We start from the raw sequence: 13,494 nt of genomic DNA on the forward strand, positions 1-13,494 counted from the left end.
CCTGTGTTCATGCTTACACATAGCTGCTTAGCTGGGTATCTTTCTTATTCAGCACGTTATGTTGAGGCTATTAGTTGGGGTGCTTTATATTTTTGCATCTGGCGTAGTGATATCGCTGCTGTTAAATATGTGATTTGCCTGTCGCCTGCTTTTTAGACAAAGATCAAGGGGAACATAAACAAGCCTCAGAAACACTTTACGTAGGTGTTTGGCAGTATTATTTTATATGACTTGAAATTAGTGAGTGGAAACTTTAAAAGAAATTGTTCATATTTTTGCAAGTTTGAAGTGTGCCGGGACTTTGTCAAATTCCCGTTAAAATAAATACGTCAATTTCATCTCCCTTCCAAATTCATTTATCTTGCTCTTTTAAAAGGTGTTTTCTACTCTACCTGATGTTTAAATTGGATTCGCTCGTTTATGCTGTTCTTTGCTATATCCCCCACGTTTTTCTTAAATGAATTACTAATGACAGAGCACTCCATCATTCCCTCTCTGCAGCCACTTTAAGGAAAGCATGGTGATCTAAACCTTTTAACCTATTAAAGATGATTTTTCCCAATTGAATCAGACCCACCACAGGTGTAATAACTAATCATTTAAACTACACCTGCTATTATGTATTTTTAAGCCATTATGCGTGTTGGATAGATGATAATTCATGTTTATTGCATTGTCCGATGGATCCGTTTTGCCTACACGAGGCTGATTAATGTATTTAAAGAAATAAGAGATGCAATTTTTAAAAAAAAAAAATTGATGGAATGCGCCAAGCACTGCATTGAGTGCACCATTAAACCCATCAGAACTTTGCTCTCTGACCAGAAATGCATATACCAAGGACTGTATTAAAAGAGCAAGGTGAAACCTGGCGTTTTAGTGGTGTGATTCTGTCTTCTTTCTCTGTCACGGGAAATTTTGGAAGGATGCAGGAAGGGTTTCTCTTTGTATAGGTGAATGATAGGAGCTGCCCAAGACCTGTTCATCCCATTTCCTGTGACACTTGGAACACATGTCACAGCCACAGCGGCTGCCGCATGGTGCCAATACTGTCATTTTCTTCCATGTAGAGATGCATTATTTTCTCAGGTGGACACAATTATCCCTGGGCCATCTGAGTGGTGCAGATTGGTGTTGACCCCTGAGGGCCTATGATAGGTGCCTGTCCCTTCTCTTTCTGGAGCATAGTGTATCCTCCCTTTCCTCTTTCCTTTCCCCTCCTCTCATCCCCCTTTCTCTTGGACTCAGGTTTCTTTTGCATGTTCCCCTTTTTTCCCCCTTGTATCTCCTCTGTCTTTTCTCTTGTACCCCTCCCTTTCCAGTCTCATCATACTACTGTAGAGGTTTGTGAGATTTCTCTTTTTTGCCAGCGTAACCTGAGGTGATCTAGTTAAGTATCAGGCTTGGGGTTCTACAGGCTCCCACATTGAGTTTTCTCTAGCCTGGAACTATTGGTTGTCCTGCAATCTGTGGTGGTCAGAGCTGCTTGCAGTGCTGGAGGCCCACCTCGCCCACAGGGCTCTGGAGACCAGTAGTATCTTATGAGTGACAGGTCCAGATCTGAAAAGTCAGGATGCTGAGCCCAGGGTGAGCTCCCACTGAGGGTTTATCAGGAGAATAAGGGGTTTCCCTGACTTTCCTCCTCTTCTCCTCTTTCTTTCTGTTCTGTCTTCATTTCAATTGTTTCTGAGAACTCTATTTTCGGGATGTGATGTGCAGACTGAACTTCACTCACAGTTACAGCACTTGCTGTTCTAATCTCGGCTTAGGATCACAGAAATGTCCTTGCTTTTGGCCCCGAGAAGTGAACTGCAAGACCCATTAGCCTTCCCTTAACAGGGCCCATGCTTTTCTTTTGGTTTTGATGAGGTGAATAGTGCCAGCCATTCTAAGTCGTCCCTTTTTCCTACTGCTGTCGCTTGGCACGTGCCACCCTGTAGGACCAGTGTTTGCTGTGGATGGCAGTCAGGCAGCATGGAGACATGTGCTAATGCCTCTTCCATCCCCTTCTTGACTTACCTGTATGCATGGAGATTTCATCAAAGGGGTAGGTAGAGATTCTGTCCATGTATTGGCTTGTAGCCAGGGAATCCCAAACTTTGAAGGCTCATCAGAATTCCGCTCCCCTGCACTAGAGGGGCTAGTGTGGCCCCTCTAGTGATGTGTGTCTTCTTTACAGCCTCCTTCAGCTCCAGTGCTTTGCCAGGTACTATACAGGGAGCATGGTCTCGTCCTGCCATTCCTTAGCGTGCAGTTGGGGAGGCAGCTTGAACATGAGAAGAGAAGACAGTATAATTATGTCTCAATTATATGGTACACACTACAGCACTGAAGAACTAAAGAGAGAAGAGGAAGATCAGAAGAGCTTGCTGATTTAGGGAAAGCTCTGAGGAGTCAGAACAGGCTGTATAGGTTCTTTCTCCCTCTTTCCCTCCCTCCCCACTTTCCTTTCCTCCTTCTCTCCCTCCTTCTCTCCCTCTGTTTCTCTCTCTCTCTGTGTGTATACATGTGTGCATGCACACGTGCAAAAAATTATTTTGGTGCATTATGTAATGCGTGGACAGGTAGAGATGGGCAAGGGAAGCCTTCCAGAGTGAGGGTGTGTGCGGCACAAGGGTAGTGACTGATCAAGCATGGCCAAACAGCAGCTTGAGCCAGGAAGACAGGAAAAGTTCAGTGCAGGTCCAGAACACTAAGTGGTGGAGATGAGATTTGTGTCTCTCAGAATCAGGAAGCCAGTGATGCCAGGAGACACCCGGTCTTCTACTGAGGTGGAGTTCTAGTTGAAGAAGTAGCCTGCTATATATTTGATCCCAGCAGTGTCCTTCTGTCTGTGGCCCTGGGAACTCAAGATTTCTGGTCTTGAAACTCAGATTACTGAAGTTTACTCTCTCTGTTTTATCTCTCCCACCAGATTGCCACAGCAGTGAAGTTCCTACAGAATTCTCGGGTCCGGCAGAGTCCACTTGCGACCAGGAGAGCATTTCTTAAGAAGAAAGGTACAGGTTTCCTTGCAGTGTAGAGTGGTCTTGTAGAAAGGGTTGGGGCTGAGGCAGGTGGAAACTACAGCTAGAGACAGGTGCCAACTATATCAGGGATCGCCATGGCTCTCCGTGTGTGTGTGTGTGTGTGTGTGTGTGTGTGTGTGTGTGTGTGTGCGTGCGTGCGTGCGTTCGTGTATGTGGAGTGTAAATAATAGGGGTGAGGCAACCACCCCTCTGGAATGCACATTTCCTTACTCCCAGTAGAGCAGAGAGATTACAGGATTTGAAAAATTAGCTTCAGACATGCGGCCAAGAGCATCACTGTGCTGTTTGCACTGAGTGGCAGAGCTGGCCTACTGAATCAAATTGGAGGGCTCCTGCTCTCTGGTTCTCTGGTCAGTCTGTTTGTGACCCTAACTCCACATGTCCTGCTTGGGCTAGGAGAGGTCAGCTGCTTCAGTGAAGATCCACAAAGAGCTGAATCAACACAGTCAGGATTAAGGTCAAGCCAGGGGTCAGTCTGATTTCTAGTTTGCAGTGGTAAATTCCTGGCTCTTATGGTATTTCTGTAAGCTGGGGTAAAATGGATCCTCACTTGTTCTCATTGGTTGAAACAGATAGAACCTATTCTGGTTCTGTTGGAATTTAGGATATTTTTGGTGTTTTGTAAAGCAAAACTAACCAACCGTGCAACCGAAAAAAGAAGGCAGGCTTTTTATTCTTAGGACATGGGCTTTTCTAGAGCTCTAGAAGCTACTTGGAGGGCTTTATGTAACACTAGGGAGTGGGGTGGCATACTTCACCCCAAAACTACTTTTTTTTCTTTAAAAGCTAGAATATTGGCCTCAAAATTCTGGTGATTCTGTAATTTTTTTTAGAACTGGGATGGATGATGGGATGCTTTCATGGCATAGTCTAAGCATCCCTGTGGAGTCCCACTGAAGCACTGTTCTGGGGCCCACACTGGTGCTCTCTCCACTGATCCCACTCGCAGGGTTTGCGCTCACAGCAGCTGCTTAGCAGCAGACCCGAGGCAGGGTCCCCATGAAGGAGTTGCATACGTGCTGGCTGCATGACGCTCACCCCATCATTACGAGATTATTAAAATTTGGAGTGTGTTGGCTGGCCTCTCTACTCTGCAAGCATCATGCCATAAAAGAGATTTTCCTTGAAATATGTGTACCTATAGGGAGTAATTAATCATAAAAGCTTGGGGATTTCAGCTCTCTCATCAAAGCATTGAAGCAAGAGAAAGCTGAGCCTAAAAGCTGAGCTGATTACCCGGGGTAACCTGAGACAAAATCTATGGTTGCTGAGAGATCCTTAGCCCAGTGCGTTGCGCAGTGTTATAACTGTCCGATCTCCTCCTCCACTGACAATGACCAGTTAGTCCTCATTTTCTCTCAAACGCAGCTGGGTTAGAATTTCATTTGCAGAAGGTATTTAGAGCAATTTAGAGACAAATGTCTCTGGTGTTTGCTCGGCACTTCCCCACCGCAGGCTTGGCGGAGCAGTTTTAGAATCAGGAGCTCCATCTAATCTGTTTAATTTTAATAAATCCCTGACTGGGAGAGGGAGAAACTCTGGATCAAATAATACTTCTTTTGAGTCACTTGGCTTATAACCACTATAGAAGGGGAACTGTTTTATGCAGTTATTACTGGTTGCTCTTTAAAAGAAAAAGGAAGGAAGGAAGGAAGGAAGGAAGGAAGGACATTCAGTTGGTTGATCAGTCAGTTCACCTAAGAGTGAACACCCACTCTGTGTTTTGCCCTAATCTCTCCATTGGGAATTCACTGAGAACTGACAAGACAGAACCCTGTCCTCACAGAGCTTCTGTTCTAACAGGGACAGGATGTGAACAAGTGGGAAAGTGAAGTCTGTGTTGTGTCAGGTGAGGGGTGCTGGGGAAGAAGCCAAGCAGGGAACGAGGATAGGCAGCCAGGGCTGGGGGAGGATCTGAGTTAAAGGCTGTCAGGTGTCCCTGAGATCAAGGTGTGCACAGAGGTGCGAAAGGGAGGGATGTTTGTTGGGAGAGTGGACTCTAAGTCAGGCTAGTCTTCAGAAATGTGGGTGTTGGGAGCCTGGGGAGGCTGTACAGCTCTTCTTGCTCTAAAGAGACCTGCATGGGTTCACCCTTGCTTAAGCCTGGAATCTCTGAAGCTAATCAACTGTCTCCATTATCCTCTAAAATGCTCCTTCAGTCCGTAATTACCCATTTCCGAGGTGAATCCCAGTAGGGTAAGTTCTGGCAGGACCTTTTCTGGGCGAAGAATTGCAAAGTTTGATTGGTGTCTGGGGAGGAAAAACCCCTTCACAGATTTAAGCTTCACTTTTTAAATTTCTACTGTTTCCTGGGTCAGGCTTACATAGCCAGTGCGCTCGGCACCATCATTCAGCTATGGAAGGGGGAGGGTTGGCTGACTGAGGCCCTGACACCTGGCTGTAAGGTCTTTTCTCTGCAGGGCCATGGCAGTAGGGGCTCAGGGCACTGGCTTTGGGAGAGCTCTCAGCTGCTGTGGCCTTGGCTTTTCCTAGCAATGTCACTTTGGGGAATTGCAGCAGAGTACTGACTTGAATTATAATCTATCTTTTTTTTTTTTTTTCTTTTTTTAATAAACATCTCTTTCCTGAAAAAGCAAATCCAATTTTGTTTTTCTTTTAATATTATTTAATATTTAATATAGAAATTGAGGTCCCTGTAGTACATGTCAGTTCAGTGGAAAATGAGGGTTACTTTAGGTGCATCAGCTCAGTTTGTTTTATTGTGAAACCACAGCCCAAAGCAGGGCTGCACTGGGCCTTTGTTACTGACAGGTTAAGTGTTGAGCTCTGACGGGCGGTGGGAGTGTGCTGAGATGGGAGAGCTTGGTCTGCAAGTGTCTGTCTTCTTTGTTTTGTTGTTGTTGTTTGTTTTGTGATCTCTTTTAAAGTCTTGATATGGAGTCATTAATGAGAAACATGAAGTTATTAGAATCATTTATCATTTTCTTTGAAGTTTGCATTGCCATTTTATGTAATTTACAGCAATTCTTCCTATTATCAGGATTTTTTTCTCTCTTTAGGATGACAGAGAAAAGCAGCTGTTCACCTTCAGAATATTTGAATAAGTGTTTGTGTACAGTGTCTAGCCTCTTGGTTCTGCAGATGACACACCCATGGTAGAGGCAGCCACATGTGTTAGACTATGTGGGGTTTAAACCCTCAAGGAGCTGGTCTATATATAGGCGCTTTTCTTGCCAGCCAGGCAGCTGGCCTCTAAGCAGGCTGCAGCCCAGGAGGCCAGAGTAACTTAGAAACAGCAGTAGCAGCAGTCCAAAGAGAGGCTCGGAAAGTATTGTCCATGAGCTGCTGTTGACTTGATACACAAAATGTGGGATAGGAGGCAAGCCACTCCCCAGTGCGCTTCACAGGCTGAGTGCTGGTTGGGCAAATGAGATACCTGCGCTCGGGAGGTGGAAGAAGGATGATGCGGAGGAAGGGACAGAGCTGTCAGTTGACTGCCCTAATGTTCCTCTCAAAGCCATTGTAAGCTTTTCTACATAACCCTCCTCAGGTGTGTAAACAAAAGGCTCGCTCCTCATCCTTGGAGTACTTTCTTCTCGTAAAAGGTGGAACAGATCACATCCTTCTGTTCCTGGAAGCTGGAGCCCCAGTAGCGAAGCTCCCCCTCTGGACAGGAACTGGGGAAGAAAGCATCCTGCTGGGTCAGCCTTGGTGGTGGGGTAGAGGTGAAGGGCTTCTCTCACTGGAGTCCTTTAAGGGGGAGTAAATTCTTACACAGATTTCAATTTAACTCTCTTTTATTACTTTTCTTTTTTTTTTTATCATTTACATCCATTTCATGAGGTAGTTTGCATGTCCTTGAATGGAATCTCGTTACCATGAAAGCTTTTTTAGCATTGATTTCATAACAGTCTTAATTTAATAGCTCCGTCATTACTGAGAAGCTCTGGGAGTGGGCCTGGCTTTCCAGGTCACTGACCTTTTAATTACAAACCTTGTTCTGATGGCCAGGTTATCGACTGGACAGCTCCCAGCTTGTGCCCCAGGATGAAAACGAAAATAACTGTTTCCTCCCCCATCTCTAGGAAAAAAAAGTAACCTCTTGTGTTTCTAAAATTAATTTTCTCCTTCAGCTTTACTTTATAATTAATTTTTTAGTGTGTCTTAGTGAAACCAGAAGTCTTTTTATAGAGCTTTTGTTTCTGGAGCTAGGGTCCAGCAGATAGCTTAGGGGCAGGGGGTGGACATCTTGCCAGCACCACCCCTTGCTTGAGCTGGAAGGAGTAGTGTTGGCCCTGTGAGGGGCCGTCTGGCCCTTCTGAGTCTTTGTTCATGAGACATGGATTATGGCATCAAGGTTTAGATTCATTCCAGTGTTTGCTGGAGTAATTGAACCTGGGTACATCATAGACATTTTTAAAGTTGTTCCTACTGAGACACCTCTCTCCCTCCCTCCCTCTTTTCTTCCTTCCCTCCCTCCCTTCCTTTGTTCTTTTTTTCTTCCTTCCCTCCCTCCCTTCGTTCCTTCTTTTTTCTTCCTTCCCTCCCTCCCTACCTCTCTCCCTCTCTCCTTCCCTTCCTTTCTTCCTCATTATTTTTGTACTAGGGATCAGACCCAGGGTCTTGGGCATCCTAGGCAAGTGCTTTGCCTTTGAGCCCAAGGTGAGTGTGTCTTCTTACTGTTGTTAGTCTTAGATTACTAGAGAAATAAGTACCCCTAACTTGATGAGCTCTGCTGCCACAGACTTGATGTAAACAGGTTGCTCTAGGTTCTCGGTCACAAGCTGTGATGATGGAAAGAACAGGATTGTGGACAGTGGAACAGCAATCCCAGTTTGCCCTGTCACTCCAGTATGCACTAAATTTCTTGTGGTGATAGCCTTTCTGCCCCGGGAAAACAGTAAAAGCTTTTCTTGGAGTGTGAGGCAGTGAGAGAGACGAAGAACTGGCATCTTTAGGAGCAGGAGGAAGACGGCAAAGTGAAGAGTGGCACTCACCATTGGCCTACAGTCGGCTTGCAGGGATGCCACCTTCCTCCCTCCTCCTGCTCTTTTACCCTAGGCCTGCCCTGAGTGGGGGCTGCACCCTGCAGGGAAGTGAGGAGCCGGCCGGAGCACACAGGGCTGTGTGGCACTGTGTGCCTATTCCTGAGGATGATTGAGCATCTCCATCCATCTGTTGTGCACGGACTATCTTCCCTCCCTGCCAGTCTTGCATCTGCATATCCGTCACCTGCTGTTCTGGACCAGCCTATTCATCATGCTGACTGGTTTCTCCCCATCAATTTTCCTGCTTCCCTTGTTATCCAAACTTGTCTTGAACTCCACAGATTTTTCTCAGCATACAGGAGAGGCCTATAGAGGCTGAAGCAGCTTTAGTGCTGGGAACAGACATGTGGTGTCTCATTTTGAGGGGCCGATAGCATTCGCTGTCCCAGAAGCAGAGCTGTGCAGCTTCTTATACAGAGGCTCTCTGTATAAGAGAGCCCCTCAAATGGATAGCATTCGCTGTCCCAGAAGCAGAGCTGTGCAGCTTCTTATACAGGGCTCTCTGTATAAGAGAGCCCTCTCTGTGGGGGAGCCTCTTGAGGATTTTCCAGATACTCTGAAAGGACTGGAGGGTTCTTCTGTAAACTCTGGGCCTACCCTGCTACTACTGCAAAGACAAAGTGACGGTATCGACCCTGTGTTACTAACATTTAAATTTTAATTTTCTTCTTGGGATATTGAAAGTTTAGTAAGAGGCTGGCAAGATTACTCCGAGTAAAGGTCCTTGCTGTTTAGGCCTGGTGACCTGGCTTTAGTCTCTGGAACCTACATAACGGTAGGAGAGAGAGCTGACTCCACAGCGCTGTCTCTGACTCCACACATGCACCAAGTTGAGGACATGCAGTGAAAAGTGTGCCATCTTCTTGCTGGTCCCTGTGCCCTGCCCTGTTCTTCCTGGAAGATTCTGGAGTCTCTGTCCAGAAGTGACCCAGTGTGAAAGAAAGGAACTGAGCATCCCTCACCCTCACAGAAACATGGGTCTCTGGCCTCAACTTGGCTGTAGATCTTAGAGTGTGGAAGTAGACAGATTTACTTCACTCTTTCCTTTGGCTGCATAGTATTCCATTGTGTGCACACATTATACTTTTAGAAAATCAGTCTCAGGTTTGTGTTTTGGTCTTTTATTTTATCTTTTACTGTTTCAGATAATGGCCTAGTGAATACTGTTAGATTGTTGACCATGTATCAATTTGGGAACATGCTAAAAAAAAAAAATAAGAGAATTTTTATATGTGATCAATCAGCAGGCTAATGTGAACTTTTTCTTCCATAAAATTTCAAGTTTCATAGGATATAAGACAATGATTTTCTTTGTGTCTTTTTTTTTTTTTTTTTTTTTTTTGGACAGGGTTTCTCTGTGTAGCCTTGGCTGTCCTGGAACTCGCTTTGTAGGCCAGGCTAGCCTGGAACTCACAGAGACACCCACCTGCCTCTGCCTCCTAAGTGCTGAGATTACAGGCATGTGCCACTACCACCTGGTTAACAAATTGATTTTCTAATAGAAATATAAACATATAACTGTACATAGAAATTATTATTGAAAAAAATTACTGTTTTCTAAGAGTCTCACTGTGTACCTCAGGCTGGCCTAGAAATCTCTTTATAGCCCAGACTAGCCCCACATTCATGATTCTCTTACTTCTACCAAGTGCTCAGATTACAGGTATGAGCCACTTTATCTGGCTTAAAGAAATTAAGAGAAAAAAGACACTATAATGACTTGCTATGACTACTTCACGTGAGTTTGGATTCTGATGGACTGTTTGGTCTTTGATTACCCCAGTAATACTAACTTACTAGAAGAATCTCTTCATCCTTCACTTTTTGAATGAATAGGCTCAGAATTTTAATTCATTGACTAATTTATCAGTTTATTTATTTGAGATGGGGTTTGTGTTGCCCAGGCTGGTTTGAACTCTTGAACTTACAGGTGTGTGCCGCCTTCCCTGCCTCCTAAGTTTACAAAGTCAGTGTTCAAAGAAGCTCCAGAAACTGGAGGGATAGCATCTGTTCTCAAGTACAGTTTGTAGACTTACTTTCTTTGGTTGTGATTAAATGATTCATGAGATAATGGCCACTGGGATGCTCAGCCCTAATTCGGCACCTACTGTTTGCAGAGTGTTATTAGGCACCTGCCACTGCAGTAGGTGCTGCATAGGAGGAGGGGCTTGGGGTCAGCAATCAGGGCAGAGGAGGCTGAAGCGTCATCTTCCTTCTGCTGAGCTCACGGGTAGTCGTCTGGTCTACTTTCATGACCCTCAGTACCCAGAACCCTCAGAGTCTGAAAATGGATGCATGGCTAAGGAAGGAATGGCTGCAATTAGAAGAGACCAGCATGTTCATCCCACCTTCAGCTCCCTTTTTAAAAAAGTTACAATTTAGTTGCGCCAGTCTAAAAGTGCAGCTTCAGAGTTGTTAGCCTTCAGGCCTCTGACTATTTGTTTTCGGTCTTCTGTCTGCTCAGAACCCTCTTCCCAGTCACTGGGGTCACCAAAGCTTAGTTTTGACCTTAGATTGGAGGGAGGCCCCTGACTTAGATGGAGAAGAATGGGCAGGAAGCCATTTATGATGGGAAGCTCTTGCAAGGGTATGGGCAGTTAGCGAGACTGACCTGTGGGGATGTCAAGCAAGAAAAGAACTGAAGTTGATGGCGTAGGCAGCCACCGCGAGTGTGATGACAGCAGTTCGTGGGCCAGTTGGAGCATTGCAAAACTGTTAGAGACGTTCACGCTAGGTTCTGGACTTAAGGTTGCCTGGCAGTTGCCAAACAGCTCCAAAGGGTATCCAAGTACATTGTTAGTCAGCTGTGGGGGATCTGGGCTGGAGTGGTAGCAGAGAAATTGAAACAGAAATGGCAGCTTGTTTTGTCTTGCTATGTATCGAAGGCTGGCCCTGAACTCCTGCTGTTCCTACCTTAGCCTTTGAAATGCTGGGATTAGGAGAGTATCCTATAACATCTGTTTAGCCTTTATTTGTAAATGTAATCATATGATATTTGAGGTTTATCCATGTACTGTGGATCAGTAGTTGTTTGGCCTCATTTGTTTACCTGTTCACTCATGGGACATTTGGGTTGTTTCTGGTTTGGGAACATTAAAACTAAAACTGATATAAACATCCATGAGTAAGACTTGGAGGTGAGTATGAGTGCTTTCTGGGAAGTACCTAGAACGGCGAAATCATGTGTTCAGAATATACTTAACTGATTGCATGTATGAGAGGGAGGGGTGTGTGTGTGTGTGTGTGTGTGTGTGTGTGTGTGTGTGACTCAGCATACATGTTAAGGTCAGAGGATAACTCTGGAGTCGGTTTTTCCCACCATGTAGGTCCTGGTCATGTCATGTCTCAGGTCATGTTAGCCTTGGCAGCAAGTACCTTTACCTGTTGAGCCATCTCTTGGGCCCCCTGAGTTTCTGTTGTTAAGAAACTTCCCAACTGTTGCTTGAAGGTGGTTATATTATTTCTCTTCTCAGTAGTTGTGCATCAGTATTTTGAACATAGAAATTAGGAAGATTAAGGCTCAAATTATCCACTAGTAGAACCACATGGAGGCAGCCTTAGGACTAAACAATAGGTCATGTTTAGAAACTTAAGTGTGGGAGGCTATAGTTGCAGTGGTTCTCAACCTCTTTAGGGGCACATATCAGGCCTCCTGCATATCAGGTATTTACATTATGATTCATAATAGTAGCAAAATTACAGTTATGAAGTAGCAACGAAAATACATTTATGGTTGAAGGTCACTACAACATGAGGAACTGTTAAACGGTCACAGCATTAGAAAGGTTAAGAACCACTACCATAAGGACAGGAGAGATGGCTCAGTGGTTAAGAGCACTGTCTGCTCTTCCAGAGGTCCTGAGTTCAATTCCCAGTACCCACATGGTGGCTCACAACCATCTGTCCTGGGATCTGATGCCCTCTTCTGGCGTGCAGGCTCTACATGCAGGTAGAGCAGTCATTTAAATAAATAAATGAACAAACAAGTAGAAGAACTTAAAAAACAAAAAACCACTACGTAGCATCGTGCGTAGCCTACCTGGGTTCACACTCGGCATTGGGTTAAATACTTAGCCACTGTGTTTCAGTTTCTCTATTTGTAAAATGAAGTTAATAATAGTGTCTGCGCAAAGGAGTCTTGCTAGAATTAAGTGAAAATAATACAAAAAATGCCTACTCTGAAAATGAGGCCTTGGGTGTTGGTAGTAGTGGTCAGTAGTGTATACCCTTTAGAAAATGTACTCCTTTCTTGATGGAGTGGTTTTTTAAAGATAGCATACACAGTAATGGATTTCATTATAACATTTTTATGCACATGTGCCATTATGCTTTGTTCGCACTCAACCCCCTTCCCACTGCCCTCAGAAGATGTTTTTGATGGGCTGATAGGAGCCCTCACTCACCTTCAGGTTTGCTCTTTGCGGTTCAGTTATTCACAGCCCATCTCAGGCTGAAAATATTAAAAGGGAAATTTCCAGAAATAACAGTTGATAAGTTTTAAAGCATGGAGCTTCTGGGTCCTGTGGCGAAATCTCGAGCTGCTCTGCGCCGTCCTCACTGGGATGTGTGCCGTCTCTGTCCATTGGATCCGCTGTGTATGCCCTACCATCTGTCAGCCACCTAGTGGTGGTAGGAGGTATCAGACTGTCCCAGTGTTACAGTGCCGCTCCTTACAGTGTAAGCTCTAGTGCAGTGCTGCCAGGCCTGCACCCCTTTACTCCTGTTCCTGTTGGCATTGCAGGCTGAGTGCGCATAGAACAGTAAGATACCTGGGGGCGGGGAGAGAAGAGATCACAGTTACATAAATTTTATTGCAGTATGTTGCCATAATTTTTCTACTTTGTTAGTTGTTGATCTCCTACTGTGCCTACCTTATAAACTAAACTCGACACAGGTGTATATGTGTGTATGCATAGAACAGTATATAAGCAGTTTACAGAGGCCCGTACCTGCAGGCATCTACTGAGGTGTGGGAAGGATTTCTCTCAGACAAGACTGCACTGAGTTCATTGTGACGCAGGTTGAAACCATGAACTTGATGGTGGTGTAACACTTAATGCAGTAGGAACTGGTAGGACTTTATACGTGTCGGCAGAAGTCACACGTTCGTTGACCGGCTTGGGGATGCGGATCCTACAGAGGGTCTGCTGGTCCTGGTGGTCATACCTGTGACCCAACACTGGGGAATTGGGAGGCTGGAGGATTGGAAGAGCTAATGTGAGTTTGAGGCCAGCTAGGGCTACATGAGGCCTTGTCTTTTTTGTTTGTCTTAAGACAGGGTTAGCCTGTATAGTCCTGGCTGTCCTGGAACTGACTTTGTAAACCAGACTGGCCTTGAATTCAGGAATCAAAGGTGTGCACTACCACATCTCACTAGACCTTGTTTTAAGGAGGGGTGGGGTTTAAAAGTAGCTTAGTGGGTAAGAACATTATCTCTTCAAACAAGAGGACCTGTG

General features: G+C 45.1%; 1 protein-coding gene across 3 annotated transcripts in view; it reads left to right on the forward strand.

Moving 5' to 3' along the window:
- Positions 1-13,494, forward strand: part of Pex14 (peroxisomal biogenesis factor 14) — a 139,652-nt gene that overhangs the window by 54,513 nt on the left and 71,645 nt on the right. For all 3 annotated transcript variants that reach the window (XM_060379068.1, XM_021636211.2, XM_060379067.1), the window contains one exon: positions 2,915-2,999. In XM_060379068.1, the coding sequence (XP_060235051.1) occupies positions 2,915-2,999 (85 nt within the window). The remainder of the gene's footprint in view (positions 1-2,914; positions 3,000-13,494) is intronic.

This window comes from Meriones unguiculatus, chromosome 3 (genome assembly GCF_030254825.1).
Source record: "Meriones unguiculatus strain TT.TT164.6M chromosome 3, Bangor_MerUng_6.1, whole genome shotgun sequence".
Classification (NCBI taxonomy): Eukaryota; Metazoa; Chordata; class Mammalia; order Rodentia; family Muridae; genus Meriones; species Meriones unguiculatus.